The sequence below is a fragment of the Camellia sinensis genome, chromosome 14 (genome assembly GCF_055761805.1).
Source record: "Camellia sinensis isolate YWXY chromosome 14, ASM5576180v1, whole genome shotgun sequence".
NCBI classification, from domain to species: domain Eukaryota; kingdom Viridiplantae; phylum Streptophyta; class Magnoliopsida; order Ericales; family Theaceae; genus Camellia; species Camellia sinensis.
This window is the reverse complement of record NC_138974.1, coordinates 141,877,055-141,893,209: the sequence shown is the minus strand read 5'-3', so window position 1 is coordinate 141,893,209 and position 16,155 is coordinate 141,877,055. Positions and strand designations below refer to the sequence as shown.

The 16,155-nt window shown below is 31.5% G+C and overlaps 1 protein-coding gene and 1 long non-coding RNA gene across 2 annotated transcripts; one reads left to right on the top strand and one right to left on the bottom strand.

Moving 5' to 3' along the window:
- The first annotated feature begins 5,624 nt into the window (after positions 1-5,624).
- LOC145807349 (uncharacterized) lies at positions 5,625-6,377 on the top strand. Its single transcript, XM_082905338.1, has one exon. It carries the CDS (start codon positions 5,625-5,627, stop codon positions 6,375-6,377), a length of 753 nt encoding a protein of 250 aa, XP_082761464.1.
- A 2,371-nt stretch (positions 6,378-8,748) lies between these two features.
- LOC145807846 (uncharacterized) lies at positions 8,749-16,130 on the bottom strand. Its single transcript, XR_014351273.1, has 3 exons — positions 15,278-16,130; positions 9,180-9,262; positions 8,749-9,098 (listed from the first exon to the last, which is right to left on the bottom strand). It is a non-coding gene; the product is annotated as an uncharacterized LOC145807846 (long non-coding RNA).
- Positions 16,131-16,155: the final 25 nt, after the last annotated feature.

Genomic DNA, 16,155 nt, shown 5'->3' with positions numbered 1-16,155 from the left:
GGGATTTCACTATTTTAATTTAAAAAATTGTTTTTGATCGGTCACTTTATTACATGTGTGAACAATTGAAATCCAACTAGCCTAACTGATGAAGAATATCAATATGGAGAAGGGGTCTCCGAGGCAAAGCAAGGGATGTTGAACCCATTGGTGGGCTCCACTTAAAATTTATTTTAATAATTTGAATTGTTCATTTTGTAAGGCTTGTCTTGAATATCATGCATGTTACAAAGTAAATTAATCGAATATCGATAGTCACATGATCATGTCATTCTTGTTGGATATTTAATTCTCAATTTTTTTTTTTTCCTTGAAGACAAATAGATCCGATCATGTGGCTATCAATATCTGATTACTTTTATTTGTTTACGTGTATAATTATCTTGACGGACCTTACAAAATTAACGGTTTAAATCATTAAAATGATTCTTAAGTGGAGCCCACCAAAGAGAGCAACACCCTTGTTGTGCCTTATCCACAATAGTAGGAATGGCAACAGGGCTGGGTTGTAGTCCCTCATCCTTTACTTTGTCAGGGTGCAAAAATCAGAGATGGAGGAGGCGGGAAAGTATCAAGGTAATTTGTCACATTTAGAAGAAGATGATACTAATGAATAATAAATAATATAGTATATGAGAGAAAAAAATATTGATAAGTAATGAGAGTTAAAAAAATTTGAAAAGAGAAATAGAGATGTCAAATATGAGATGTATAGGAATTTTTTAGTGTTCTTACTATTTTTTTTTTAACAAATTAAATTATATACATACATATAAAAATTATTTATTTAATATAATTGGACCGAAAACAAAAAAAAAAAAAGGACTAGAAAGCAAATACCATCTCATTTCTATTTTCTTGTCACGTAAAAAAAAAAAAATCCTACACAGCAACCAAGATTGAGGGCGGCACAAATTTTCATCCGTACAGAGACCCTCCTCCTAAGAGCATCTCCAATCCAATACTTTTAAATAGAGGGTAAAAATAAAAATTTTATTCAAAAAGTGAATATAGAGTATCTCACTATTGACTCAAACTCCAACCACAAATCTTCATTTTCTTCTCTAAATATTTTCCTCCTAAATGTTTAATTTTCAATTTTTTGTTAAAAATATTTAATATTAGACTCATTTCAAAGGTATGATTTAAGTCTTTTTAATGATATTAAATTTATAAAAATTAGATGTACATATTAAAAGTTATTCAGTGTGTTTGATTTGAGTTTTCTGGATTAAATTTTTTGAAAACTGAGTTTTTTTTGTTTTCGTATTCTTTTGTTTTTAGTGTATATTTTTTAAAATTTAAACATTTTTTTACTTTTTTAGATGCACCTTAGTTAGATGTATCTAAAAAGTAAAAAAATTGTGAAAAAATATTTTAAAAAATTAATAAATACATAAAAATACAAAAAATGTACTGAATTATTGTATTTTTTTTTTTGTATTTTTGATATTTAGTGAATTTTTAAAAGATTTTTTTTATAATTTTTTTACTTTTTAGGTATATTTATGTTAGGTGTGTCTAAAAAGTAAAAAAATTGCTTAAAATATTAAAAAAAATCAATAAAAATAAAAAAATACGAAAAATAAGAAAATAGAATTTTCTGAAAAGTATTTTCTGAAAAATGAAAATAAGCAAGTTGATTTGTATTTTATAACATTTAATCGAAACTAAAAAGGACAAAGTTGGTATTTAAAAAGTGAATAGTATTATAGAGGCTATCCTCTATTTTTTATACTTTCTCTATATTTGGAGGATGAATATGTATTCTCCCAAATAGAAATGATTTTAAAAAATGAGTGGAAAATAATTTTAGATTAATCTTTTATGTTTAAAGATATAAAAGGTATGTTGAAAATGCTTTAATAAAATAGCTTCACGTGTACATCATTTATATAACTTTTTTTCAATCAATTCGTGGGCCTTGCTTTCTTGGAAGAAGGTAAGAATTTCATTATTAAGAAAAAAAAATTATATTCATACATAAATTTCATAGGAGTATTACATACTTAAATTTTTTATTTAGAATTATTAACATATTGTCTAGATTTCCTCCATGTATAGATCCCACAATACACCATTCAATTTCTACCACACAAATTTTTTGGACAAAAATCTGGTAGTCTTTTCTGGACACATAGAATTTCTGTTAATTTTATATAAAAAAAATTCACAAGAATGATGTGATAATGTTATTTTCGTAAATATAATCCAACGCAAAGTAGGGCTCCATTTGGTTTGGTTTTGAAAAATAATTTTTCAAAGTCATTATTTTTTCGTATTTTTTTTTATTTTTAATGATTTTTTTTTTCATATTTTAGTTATTTTTTAATATTTTAGATGCATCTAAATTAGGTGCATCTAAAAAAAAATTACCCAAATATGAAAAAAAAAATTATCAAAAGACATAAAAAAATCACAAAAGTATCAAAACTCGAGAACTTATTTTTTTTTTACAATTATCTTTCATTTTTTAGTAATTTTTTTCATATTGGAATCGATTTTTTACTTTTTAAATGCACCTAATCTAGATATATCTAGAAAATAAAATAAAATTGAATTAAAATATAAAAACATTTATTAAAATTAAAAAAATACGAAAAGCAATAATGATTTAAAAAAATTATTTCCCAAGACCAAATCATTGTTTTGCAGCGATCAATAAGTATATATAATTTATTTGAAAAATTATATATATATATATATATATAATGAAGAAAATATTTTTAATGTATTTACATTATTATATAATGAATTTACTTGACCATGGTTTATATAATTTTTGAGGGATTTGAGCTTCAACAAATTTACTGGACAGATTCCTGATTCACTGTTCAATTTGAGCTCTCTCTCTTACTTGTAATAAACATCTTGTGCTGATCCAACAGAGATGAAGTTATTTTTTGGTGGTATAGATTACTAGTAGTATTTCTTTTTTATATATGGAGGACATCATTTTTGTATGATTATCTGTTTGTATGGAATTATTATTTTGGGTTGGATTATAGTTGGTTTGTATAGAATTTGATGTTACAAGACCAAATTTTTGGATGGTTGAAAGTGAAATAGAAATAAGCATATGTATTGTTTTGTTTATATACAAGGGCAGGTTGCACGAAATAAATACAGGTTGTGCAAAAATTAATAATAATAATAAATAAATAAATAACACTAAATAAAGTTTTTGGTGACTAAATATTTAGTAGTCAAAAAAACAAAATAAAACTTGTTGGCTACTAAAAATTTAGTAGCCAAAAACAAACCAAAGATGTTTTGGCGACTAAAAATTTAGTAGTAAAAAATATATGAGACTTTAGGTGACTAAATAATTTAGTAGCTAAAAAAAAATATGAAAATTAATTTTTTTGGCGACTAAATATTTAGTAGCTAATAATAAATAATACTTTGGGCGACTACAAGTTTTAGTCACTGAAAATAAAAATTAATTTTATTTGAAAACTTTTGGCAACTAAATATTTAGTCGCCAATTTATGACTTTTGGCTACTAAAAAATATTTAGTCGCCAATACCTCGTATTTTTCCCTACTAAAACATTAGTAGCCATTTATAGTACTTTTGGCGACTAAATTTTTTTTAGTCGCCAAAACCTTCCCCGACTGTTTTCCCGCGACCAAAATATGTAGTCGGGAAAAGATTTTGGCAACTAAAAACCTTACTATTAAAATTTTAATGGGACTTGAGAGTCCAAAACTCTTAATTAAGACTTAATGGTGTATAAGTTCATAACTTGTGTGTAAATACTTCATTTTTAAATAATAAATAAAAATTAATGAAGAAACTTAGTATGTGAGTTTGGAAATAAATAAAAATAAAAATAATTTTATTTTTTTAAATGGAATTTTGAAAGGAGCGTTATTATACGTTTTGAAAAAGATTCCTATGTTAATTATAGCATAGATAATGTGACCATTTGAAAGGTTTTTTTATTTTTTTATTTTTTTTGGCACATAATTTTTTTAATTTTTTTTTCAATTTAAAAGTTAATGTTTTAAAGTTTTAAAAATAAAAATAAATGTCAAATTATCATGTTCATTTATAGACAATCATAAATGATAAACAATCATTGTTTGAAGGACAATTCTGACTATTAAAATTTTAATGGGACTTGAGAGTCCAAAACTCTTAATTAAGACTTAATGGAGTATAAGTTCATAACTTGTGTGTAAATACTTCATTTTTAAATAATAAATAAAAATTAATGAAGAAACTTAGTATGTGAGTTTGGAAATAAATAAAAATAAAAATAATTTTATTTTTTTAAATGGAATTTTGAAAGGAGCGTTATTATACATTTTGAAAAAGATTCCTATGTTAGTTATAGCATAGATAATGTGACCATTTGAAAGGTTTTTTATTTATTTATTTATTTATTTTTATGAATTTTAGATTTTGTTGAATCGTTTAGCAAATTTAATGACACATAATTTTAAATTTTGAAATAGAAACATATACATATATTTTTAAAAATTATAAATTATGGAATAATTAGAGTTTTTTTTTATGATTATAATTAGATTTTACTGAATTGCTTTCATATTAATTCAAATTTTAAAATAATTGAACATACATTCTTTTTAAAAGTCATAATTTATGGAATAATTATAATTTAATTGTTATGGTTAAATTAGAGTTAACTAATAGACATTTTTAAAAATAAAAAATAATTAGATTTTAGTGAATTGCTTCTACATATAGTGACACACAAATTTAAATTTTAAAATAGTTAAGCATACTTTCCTTTTAAAAATTATAATTTATGGAATAATTAGAGTTTTATTGTAATGATTAAATGAGAGTTTAACCAATAGAATGTTTTTTTATTATTTAAAAATCATAAAATTTAATTCGAAGGTTTAGAACTCTCACAAGTCTTGTTATTAGAAAGATTCTTTCCCTTATATAATATATATAGATATTTAATGGGACTTGAGAGTTCAAAAATCTTAATTAAGACTTAATAGAGTATAAGTTCATAAATTAAGACTTGTGTGTAAATACTTTATTTTTAAATAATAAATAAAAATTAATCAAGAAACTTAGTATGTGAGTTTGGAAATAAATAAAAATAATTTTATTTTTTTAAATGTAATTTTAAAAGCTTACTATATTGAGTTTTGAAAGAAGCGTTCTTATACATTTTGAAAAAGATTATTATATTAGTTATAGCATAGATAATGTGACCATTTGAAAGAGTTTTTTTTATATATATAAATTTTAGATTTTGTTGAATCGTTTAGCATATTTCATGACACATAATTTTAAATTTTAAAATAGAAAAATATACATATATTTTTAAAAATCATAAATTATAGGAGAGAAAAGTTGGTGTACAAGAAAAAGAGTTTTCATATGTGAGGACACTTGGTGGGCAAGGAAATGGTTTTCTCGTAAAAGAGGAAACTTGTTGGACAAAAAAACTTGGAGGCAAAGAAAAAGATTATTTATCTTATATAATATATTGATAGGCAGATATCGCATATAATATATTGATAGGTAGATATCGCATTAAAGTCTCATTGATATTAATATATAGATAGATACTTATTCAAAGACATAAAGCAGCTAAATTCCTTGCCTCGTCATCGAAAAGGGTTCTTCTGCGCATGGCCGATGCTGAAATCCGGCGACCGTTGGTGGAGGTGTTCTCGGTGAGCATCAACCACATCGACGGAGAGAACCTCTACGACACAATCACAGTCACCGACGCACGGGGTTCTCAATCCATCTACAAGCGATCAAGAGATCATTACGAATCCATCAGCTCGGGCCAACCCGTTTTGCTGACTGGCCCAGCTCGATCCATCTTAGCCTGCGACAGCGTCGCCATCGACGTGGCTCTCAAGGATAAGGACAAATTGTCTCCGGACGATGATGTCAGCAGCAAGCAGACATGGTGGAACCCTTACCTCGCCACCCCCAATAAGTATGATGAGCCCTTATACGACGACTTTCCTCTCAAGAATGGTTCGGTGACGGTCAACTACGTAGTGTTGAGTATTGCGTTTGCGGCTACTGTGGAAGTTACGTTCGTAAACAGAGATGGGGAAGGGGAAAACTCGGCCCATGTTTACGGACTGCTTACTGCTCGCAATGGAAACTTGATGAATGAAAGCGTGCTCTTCCGGAAGAAATCAGATGAGCACGCAGATGTAAGGCCTGAGCAGCCCATCCCGTTGTCGAGATCTGTGGTGGCCGTGCCATCGAACTCCTCCCTCATAGTTCGGGCGGATCTGATGGATCACGACGGTGAGATTGCCAAGGGCACTGCAGAGTTTCCTGCTCAACTCTCCGGTACGTCTCAGAAGAACATTTTCGGACAGCATGGTGAGATCCAAGTTAAGGTCACTTGGACTTGAGATTGAGACCGACGAATATATATATAAGAGTAATGCTAGAGACCCCAAATATTCTACCAAAAGTTTTACCAAATGTCTCACATGGGTGTGGGACCCACACAATGTGGGTCCCATGTGGGTCCCACACCCATGTGAGACATTTGGTAAAACTTTTGGTAGAATTTTTGGGGCCTCTAGCATTTTTGTATATATAAATATGTCACTAGTCATTTATGGCGAGTGTTTTGTTTTAATAAGTTGATTGTAGCTGTGGTATGGTTGTTTCAGGTTCTATATTATTGATTACATATAAAATAATTAATCTGTTTTGATGTTGTTAAATTGTTTAATATGTCTGTGGATATTGATAAGCATAAAAGTGATACTTCTCACAATTCAGTAATTGAGCTTCATTCCCAGGCTATTTTTCCATGTCAATTTGTTTTTTGCGGCCCTAGTCTAAGTCCGATTACGGCTCCGACGTGATTTTTGGAGAGTCGCCGGAGTTTCTCCAAGCTGTTTCACGACCTGCACACACACCACCGGATAACGAGGAGAGAGAAAATTTGAAAAGCAAAGGGTGAAGAGAGAAAATATAGACAAGTTGTTATAAAAACTTAAGTTATTCTTACTGGAATCTAATTTTTTCTAATTTTGATGAATGTCTTCTTATATTAATTTCTTAGAGCTTCTCCAATTTAAAACAGTTGCTAAAGTCATAATATGGCAACTTGGGCAAAAATGACTTGTCCAATGACATGTTATAATAGCTGCCAAATTTAACAGCGGTCAAATCTGTTGTCAAATTTGACACTAATTTTGGCAGCTACCAAATGTGCCAACTCACCAAATCTATCTGTTGCCAAATTTGGCACCAACTTTGGCAGCTGCCAAATGTGTCAACTCACCAAATCTCACTCGTTTTCTTCCCAAGTCAATTTTTACAATATAGAAAACCATCAATAAAGAGCTGAAAACCCAAGCCATGGTTAACTCTCAATAAAAAATTAGAAAATCTGGAGAATCAAGATTTATTTTATAAGCTCTTACTGAAATCAGGGGAAAATGAAACTAAAAAAATTTGCCACAAGCAACAGAGAAATTTTTAAGCTTTAAAAAACTAAACCATCATCAACAACTGGATCTAAGAAATTGGGTTACTATAGAGGGCACCTAAGGTTTAATGGCTCTGAGAACTGTATGATTTAAGAGACTAATACACAGTCACACTCAAATCCCAATTGCTTGAAGTTGGTTTTGGATACAAATGATCTTTGATCAACTCTGAATGGTGTCTGCAATCATATGTACAAATGATCTTTGGCATAATACACAGTCACACTCAGATAGCCCTCCAATTCATGGATTTAACCCTTTACCTTGCAACCCTGTCAATTATGCCATTTGACCAAGTAAAAATCATAAATTTGGCATTTGACTCAAGATTAATCATCAGGTTGTGGATTCTATTTTTCTTTTGCACCAACTGCAGAAACTGACTGTTTGGGAGGTGTCTGCTTCCTAGGTAAAAGTCGAAATTTTTCTGCCAGTAGGCATTCAAACCTTGACCAACTCTGAAGCCACCCTGTAGGAGCCACAAAACAGAACAATGACAGGACAGTTTAACTATGTTTGGGTGCTTACTGCTTCCTTGGTAAAAATTAAAATGTCTTTCGCCAGCAGATATTTAAACTCACATCTCGATCAACTCTGAAACAACCCAAAAGGAGCCACTAAGCTAGAATGCTTTTATTGTTAATCGTTATATAATTTTAACTTGCATGGACATTTACTATTTGTATATAAATACTGTCATGCTGACGTTTTCAATTGCATTACTTCTAGAGATAGCCGTTCTCACTCTTGCTTTAGGAATTGGATGTCATTCTAATTTCTTTTAATTGCATTACATAGGACATGGGCAAGCATGTACTTCAAGCCAGATTATTTTTCATTTACCAAGAAAGCTATCCACCAAGACAAGCATCACAAACAGAACAGGTCCAAAATATTAGTCCCTTATTCCATTTTTCATTGTCCCAAAATATTAGTCCATCTTCAAAAATCAAGTACAAAAATAATGTAAATTTCCTATTTTGCCCTTCTTTTAAATTAATAAACAATATAAAAAGTACAATTATGACATTGATATTCCCAAAAAATGTACTATCAAAAGGGTAATTTTGAAAAATTAATTTTTTTCAAATGCAATAATTGTACTACCAAAAAAAGTTGAATTCCCTAAAAAGGACCAATATTTTGGGACGGAGGGAGTAGCAAGGTTGAAATTTTTCTGGAACTTTGGACAGTATGAACCAATCTTTTAACTCGGGAGACTCAATAATGATAATAAATGCAATCCAAGTCTTTGTGCTTAGTATGCATGCCTTCTCTTTTGCCCAGCCAAAAGCAAAGTTGTAGATCTCACGAAACTTTTCTGGATGATCATAATAAAAGAAGATTAATTTAGTAACAAAATAGTTGAAATTCAACATATTATGCTGAAGCTGATCAAATCAATCTTCTCCTAAAGCGTTTTAGTTTCTCATCAAGATATATGTCAACATATGAACTGTCATTGTCACAAGCAACATGACATATGAAATAGGAGCAACGTGGGTTATAATTTATAACTACTTGCAACTAATGAGGAAAATTGAATGTCATGTATTCATACGCTCATCTTTCAGCTCAGAACGCATAAATTGCATACGATCGCAGAATTTCTCCAGCGAATCTATCCTGATATTAAAAAAATAAACTCTGTTATTATTGGAATTAAAAAGAAACAGCAAACTAACATAGAACTTGACCAATAGTTACCCAAGAGCTTGCAAACCACCAATGAACTCCTGCTTGGAAAATTCACACATAGTGGCTGCCTTCATGTGCCAAGAAAGAACTAGCTATAGCAAAGGCAACAACCCCATGTTAGCTAAAACTTTGCTGAATGATTAGAGTATAATGTATTTACTTGACAAATGACAACTAATAACTTGATCATGAGAAACAAAAGACTCCTGGTATATATTGCAAACACTGGCCCAATTTCTTAAGATTGTTTGGCAAAATGTTTAAGAGCTTTTGAAATTAATTTGTCAATCAATTACAAATATAATGTAACGCCCTCAAAATAAACCCATTATATATATATCATTGACACGCATTATTTAATGAAAACATTTTATTAATTCATTCATCAGAGTATTACTAAGTAAAAGCATTACATGTAACATCAGATAAATTGCCCAACAGGCTTACATCTTTCCAAGCCAACACTTGGATACAAAAATATGAGTTCTAACTCATTACAAGGAAAGCCCTAGGCTTGAATGTTTACATGTACTAATAAATAAAAACAATTAACTAAAGATAATCTTCTTGAAAATCCAGAAACCCAAACCCTCCCAAGCTAAGTCCTTGGAGGTAGCTTATCACCTGAACCTGAAAATGATGTTCCCATAAAGGGTGAGCCACAGCCCAGCAGAAATATACTAAACCAAATATAAGCATTGAATAAAGCAATAGCATACAATAATTGGTTAACCAAGATAATCAGTTATATCTCTATACAGTTTCATGATATTAATGTCCAAGATACATTTTACTTTTCAACATTATCAATATGGCTCAGAACCTGGCCAAACTTACAACAGTGAACCATATATATATATATCAAATTCACATTCTTCCAATACCAACAAACAAATGAGACTCAGGCTCAAATCAAAACACTTCATACTTCCAGTTTGATACACATTTTAGTGCTGTATCAATAAAAACACTTCAATATAGATAAGCACACATAAAAGTGATGCTAATGGAGTCCATCCCCTATCTCCTCCCAAAACAAAGTCCGGTTTAGAGGTCCATCCCCTATCTTCCCCTAAACCGTGGAGTACATCCCCTATCTCCTCCCACACAAAACAATGTATGCAAACACATAACATACACAACACACAATCAATACACATAATGTCTGTATTAATTCAATAGTCAAGATTGATGACTTAATCAATGATTAGTTTCAGTTATCCCTAATCCACATGCAGAGTCTACAACAAGCACGACTATTCTCCACCGATAGCCCAAAACAGTTATTTCTAGACTTGGAAATAAATATACCAACAATTCAATAGACGAGTGATTTAAATTAACCAACTACGCCATTTAATCAATGAATTCCCCATTTCCATGAATTAAATATACAAATTAATTTATTAATTCAACTAGGGTTTTTCCCAAAATTATCAAAGTAACCCCAACATATCAATATACCAAAACTTAGAACAAAACCTATAAAATGGAGTAGGAAATCCCTACCTCAAAGAAAAACAACCCACAAGGAGAAGACAGAGATGAATGCCCAAACACCAAAGTGCTCCAAATTGCCAAATGTTCAGATTAAATGGAAGCCCTCGACTCAATCTACCTTTTTAATGAAGGATCTAGGGTAGAAACACACCCTAAGTGGATCAAATCTAAAAGAGAAGGTGAGTAGGGAGAGAGAGAAGTCGGACCTAGGGTTTAGAACCAAAAAGAATAAGAAAAAGACTGATCAAAACCCGCTGCTGCGTATATAAACTGGACAGGCTCGCTCGAGCGAAGACTTGGTCGCTCGAGCGACCAGACACAGAGAAACTACGCTCAAGCCAAGGAAGCCTTGCTCGAGCCAACAACTCCAAAGCTCGCTCGAGCGAAAGAAAGCTCGATCGAGCGAAGAACTCAAACCCTCAGGTTTGCAATAAGACACACGCTCGAGCGAAGGAACTATTGCTCGAGCGAAGAACGAACTAACTCGCTCGAGCGAAGAAAATCTCGCTCGAGCCAAGAATGCAAAGCTACAGGTCCATACTGAACGCCACCCCTCGCTCGAGCGACCAACTCCTCGCTCGAGCGAAGAACCAAAAACCTGGACAGCAACCCTTGGTTTCTAAACCCAACCGACCTGAAACAAACCTGCCCAACACATCCTATAATTTCAAATAAGAAAATAAGGGACAACAACAACAATTATACAATAACAGAACCTACGGAACCCAAGTCCGGATACAATAATCAAATGGGAAACGACCGGGGTCGCTATATATAACATAATAAAACCCTAGTCAAGTTGAGTTTATTCATCAATAAGAGAATGAGGCACAAAACAGAAGTTCAAGATCAAATAAAATGAAAGAAAAGGAAAGTCATTAGTATAAGCTTAGTAACAAATGATGGACGCGAAAAAATAAAAAACAATGGGAAACAGGCTCTATAAATCATCAAAAGTCATTCAGCTTGCAGTCATAAGTTGCTTGAGTATCTTCATTAATTAGGCAATGAAACAACCAGTTTAAGATCAAATAGAAAGAAGGAAAAAATACTATAAGGCCATGTTTGTTTAGCGGCATAGGGGGCTGGATTGGATTAGTATGGGCGTGGGTCCCACCCACACCTTGTTTGGTGATGATTTGGGAGGAGGGATTAACAGTGTGAGGGGCTTAGTAATCTCCCTCATGAGGGGGATTAGCTTGGCTGGATTTTGGATAGAATTAGAAAAATAGTGAGCGAATTGAGTCTATTCTATATAAAAAATTTATTTTTTTAATTTTCAGTAATTCTGATAAATAAATAAAAGACATTAAACTCCTTTCCCTTTAAAAATTATATTATGAAATTACTATTCAAAGTGAGTCCTCTTCACTACTTATTTCTCTTGTTTCAAACTGCTATATGTTAACAAATAACAAATAAACGATCCCCTTGTCTCATATCCAAGGTTCTAAATATCGGCCGGTACGTCCCGTACCGGCCGGTTCGTACCGGAAAATGGGAGGGCCGAGTCGGATACTCACCGGTATACCGGCGAGAATGAATTTCACGGCCGTATCGGCCGATTCCCGACACGTACCGGCCCAAATCCGATACGTAAATGATTTGTTTCCAATACAGTCCGATACGGCTGAAATTCACCTGCAAAAATAATTGAGAAAAGCAAAACAAAGCTGAAGAAGTGATGCTCTGTTTTTCTTCTGTTTGTTGATGCTCTGTTTTTCGTTTTCTTTTAGCTGAAGAAGTGATGCTCTGTTTTTTTTCTGTTTGTTGAAGACATCAGTTTGGATGCCTTTAGGTCAACTCTTTGTAGTTGCAGCTTTTCTCGATCAAAAAAAAAAAGTCATGGTTTTTGTTTTTTTTTTTTTTCTGTGGTTATTTTTTTAAATGCAATTTTTTACATAATTTTACATAAATGCAATTTTTTATATAATTTTTAATGCACATAAGTTCAGAAGTTGAATAGAACTCATAATTTTATAACTCAGGAGCAGGTTTGTTCTCTCATAATTATATATATATATATATATATATATATATATATATATATATATATATATATATATATTATTGGCATAGAATATAATTTTTTATATATAAAAATATTTTTTATATATATTTTAAATGCACATATGCTCAATATATATATTTTTTATATATATTATTTAAAGAGATTTAATCTGTCAGATTTTTTATTTCAGATTTTTTTTATTATTTTAGATTTTTTAATCTGTCAAATCTTTTTATTTCAGATTATTTTTATATCATATTTTTTTTATAGAGTTTTAATCTGTCAGATTTTTTTAAAGAGGTTTAATTGTTAAGTAAAGATGTTTAATATTTTAGATTTTTTATTTTTATCTTAAATGCATTATTATTACTAACTAAATTAGAATTACAATATTTGTTAATTGAAAACTGTTATTGTAGATAATTGAAAGTTATAATGGCGCACGGAGGTAGTTCTAGTGGAAAACTTTCAAGTGATGATATTGGTTGGAAATTTGGAATTCCACTAGAAAATAATAGACATAAAATTAGGTGTAAATTTTGTGGAAAAGAGCTAAATGGTGGTATAACTAGATTGAAGCAACATTTGGCCCATATGAAAGGTCAAGTCGCACCTTGTGCTAATGTCAGTGGTGAAGTTCGAACACTAATGATGGATCATTTGAATAATTATAAGGGAAAAAGATTGAAAAAGGAAGATGAATGAGGAATTGACAGAAAAAAAAGTGCCAAATATTTCCACATCAATTTTATATTAAAAGTTTAACATATATGCCAAATAAAGGTTGAGACTAAAATAAATATATATCATTTAGTTGAAAATGAAACAAAAAAGTGCCCCTACATATCAAAATTTTGATTAAAATGTGATAAATTAAGGCTAAAAGAGTCAAAAAAATGCATAAAATTGAGTTTTAGATGGATTGCTCATGATTTTTGAAATTTCACAGCTGCGACGCCCGATACCCGATACGTACCGGTCGATACTACCGATACCGATACTCCGCGATCGATACCGTTACGTTACCCGATACCGCGATTTAGAACTATGCTCATATCACTCAAAGTAATTGAAGGAAACAAGAAAGAAATAAAATTGAACGCCACAAAAGTATTACACTATGAAGATAGAGGCATCTCACCAATTGAAGCATTACTCAATATCAAACTTTTCTTTTGGAAACATGTAAAACATTACCTTTTTCTATTTTGAATAAATATATGAAGGGTGAAAAAAGATGAGGCAAAGGTGTGGTGCTAAATCATAGAATAGAAAAGGATGAATATGATGAGAAGTGAGATGACATAAAATATAACATTGAGATGAAGCCTAGCATTAGGCTACCAAAAAACAACCATAAAGAGATGGCATCAGCTGGTAGTGTGGATTAAGGTGATACTTGCGTCTTTCTTTCAATTAATTTGATCAATTATCATGAACTGATTATTCTTATACTGAAAAGTAGCAACCTTGCATGCCTACATGGACAGTGATACCTTATCAATTCTAGAAGCCTTACCTGCTGCATGAAAATCAATGAAAATATATGAGGTATAGGGCAAGAATGCATGTCTTCAATTGCATAGAGGAGCAAGTCTACAAGACTAGACCATTCCAGAATTTGTTGCTTTAATACAAGGCAAAGGAAAACTATACCAGTTTTGCACATTGATGTTAGGACAACACAAAACTATACTAATCATTGTTAATATTTTTTATTTTTGTCTCTCACCATGATGGGTATTTATTGAGTGACACATATCAAACAGTTATGACATCTAAGGTAGAAATGTTACTGAGTTTACAAGGTGCAGACTGCTAAAAAGCTTAATTCCTTTGTAGATATCAGCATCTGATGGTGAAAAAGGGAAAATCAGGTGCATTTTGGGGTCCATACTAGTCGAAAAGTGTAGTATATTTTTGTCTTCATCTTCAGAATCCTCTACCTTTCAACACCCATGTTTTAATCTGCTATCTCGGAGACATCACAAATGAGTTGGACACACCCATGTTTTAATCTACTATCTCGGAGACATCACAAATGAGTTGGACACAAGAAGTAATTTGAGCGCGACTCATATTTGATACATTAAGAGCATATTTAAATGAGCAAATTATAATATAGAAATTAAATTATTAAATTATAGGACTCACATTTTAGTACTTGATTTCAATTTCTATTATTTGAATTAGATTCTGATGAAAATTTCATTCAATAAAGTTGACAATTTTTTAATCATACAATTAATAACACAAGAGAATGTCCCACTGTAAAGTTGATTTATTAGGTTGAAAGTTAAAGTTGATTTATTAGGTTGAAAGTTAAGATATAATGTCCCACTGTAAAGCACCATAAGAGAACAAATATAGACAGCACAGAGAACAATTCCACTGTCATTGTTTCTATATAATGGGTTAGCCTTGTGGCTTAGAATTTTGAGAAGCCTAACAGACATTTTATCAAACAGTTTGAAGGCAAGAAAAAAAAAAAAACAAAAAACACAAATCCTTTGTTATTAAAGTTTTTCTTTTAAAAAAATGTACATATTCAGTAAGAAAATGTACATGTTCAGTAAAAAAAATGGTTTGAAATCACCTTATGATCGTCCAAGAAGACCAAGATGCTAATCTTTTAAGCGAGTTCGCCACATCAAGATTGTCTGGGATGTGAGTGAAGAAGATCAGGATGGGAGAGTTCCTTCCCATATCTCTATCCTCATCTCATTGTTTGAGATAGAGTGAGGGTGAGAGTGAAAGATCAATCGATTGAGAATGAGAACAAGAACATGACAACAAAAGCATGAGAATGCAACTGAGAGAGAGGGAGAGTTGACTGTTGGTGACTAAGTTCAGAGATCGTGAGAGTTGAGAAGAAGAGGAACTGTGAATTTGTTAGAGATTGCCGATTGATGAAGGGCAAGTGGAGAAGAGATGGACTGTTGCACTCAAAAAATTTTCAGACAGAGAGAGAGTAAGAGCGGGAGATATTTTATATGGATGGTTATTGGATCAGCTGTAAAACGATCTTACTTTACGTATACGGACACATTTCAGAGTCTCCTTATGGCGAGTGTGGTCTGAGGATATGAGGATCAACGAGAGATCAATGTGGTCGTAGGTCGAGTGTGGTCTGAGGATCTGTGTGAGAGAAAGACAGAGGGCAATGGCGAATTTCAAATTCCCGCCCCACGTTTCAAATTTCCCCCCAAACTTTTGGCGACCAAAAGACCAAATTAGTCGAAGAAAAGGTTCCTTCGCCGACAAACTTTTTTTGTCGCCAAATCTCAATCAACGGCGACTAAAAAATTAGTCGCTAAAAGTATTAATTTGGCGACTAATTTTTTTTGGTTACTGAAAATAAGTTTTTCGCGACCAAATTTTTGGTTGCCAAAAAATATGTGACATTCCGCGACCAAATTTGTAGTTGGTCGGCAAAAGCATACCACTTTCTGTGACCAACTCAAATTTTGGTCG

What these genes read in the sequence shown, in the direction of transcription:
- LOC145807349 (XM_082905338.1), top strand. Translation starts at nt 5,625, where the DNA reads ATGGCCGATGCTGAAATCCGGCGACCGTTGGTGGAGGTGTTCTCGGTG.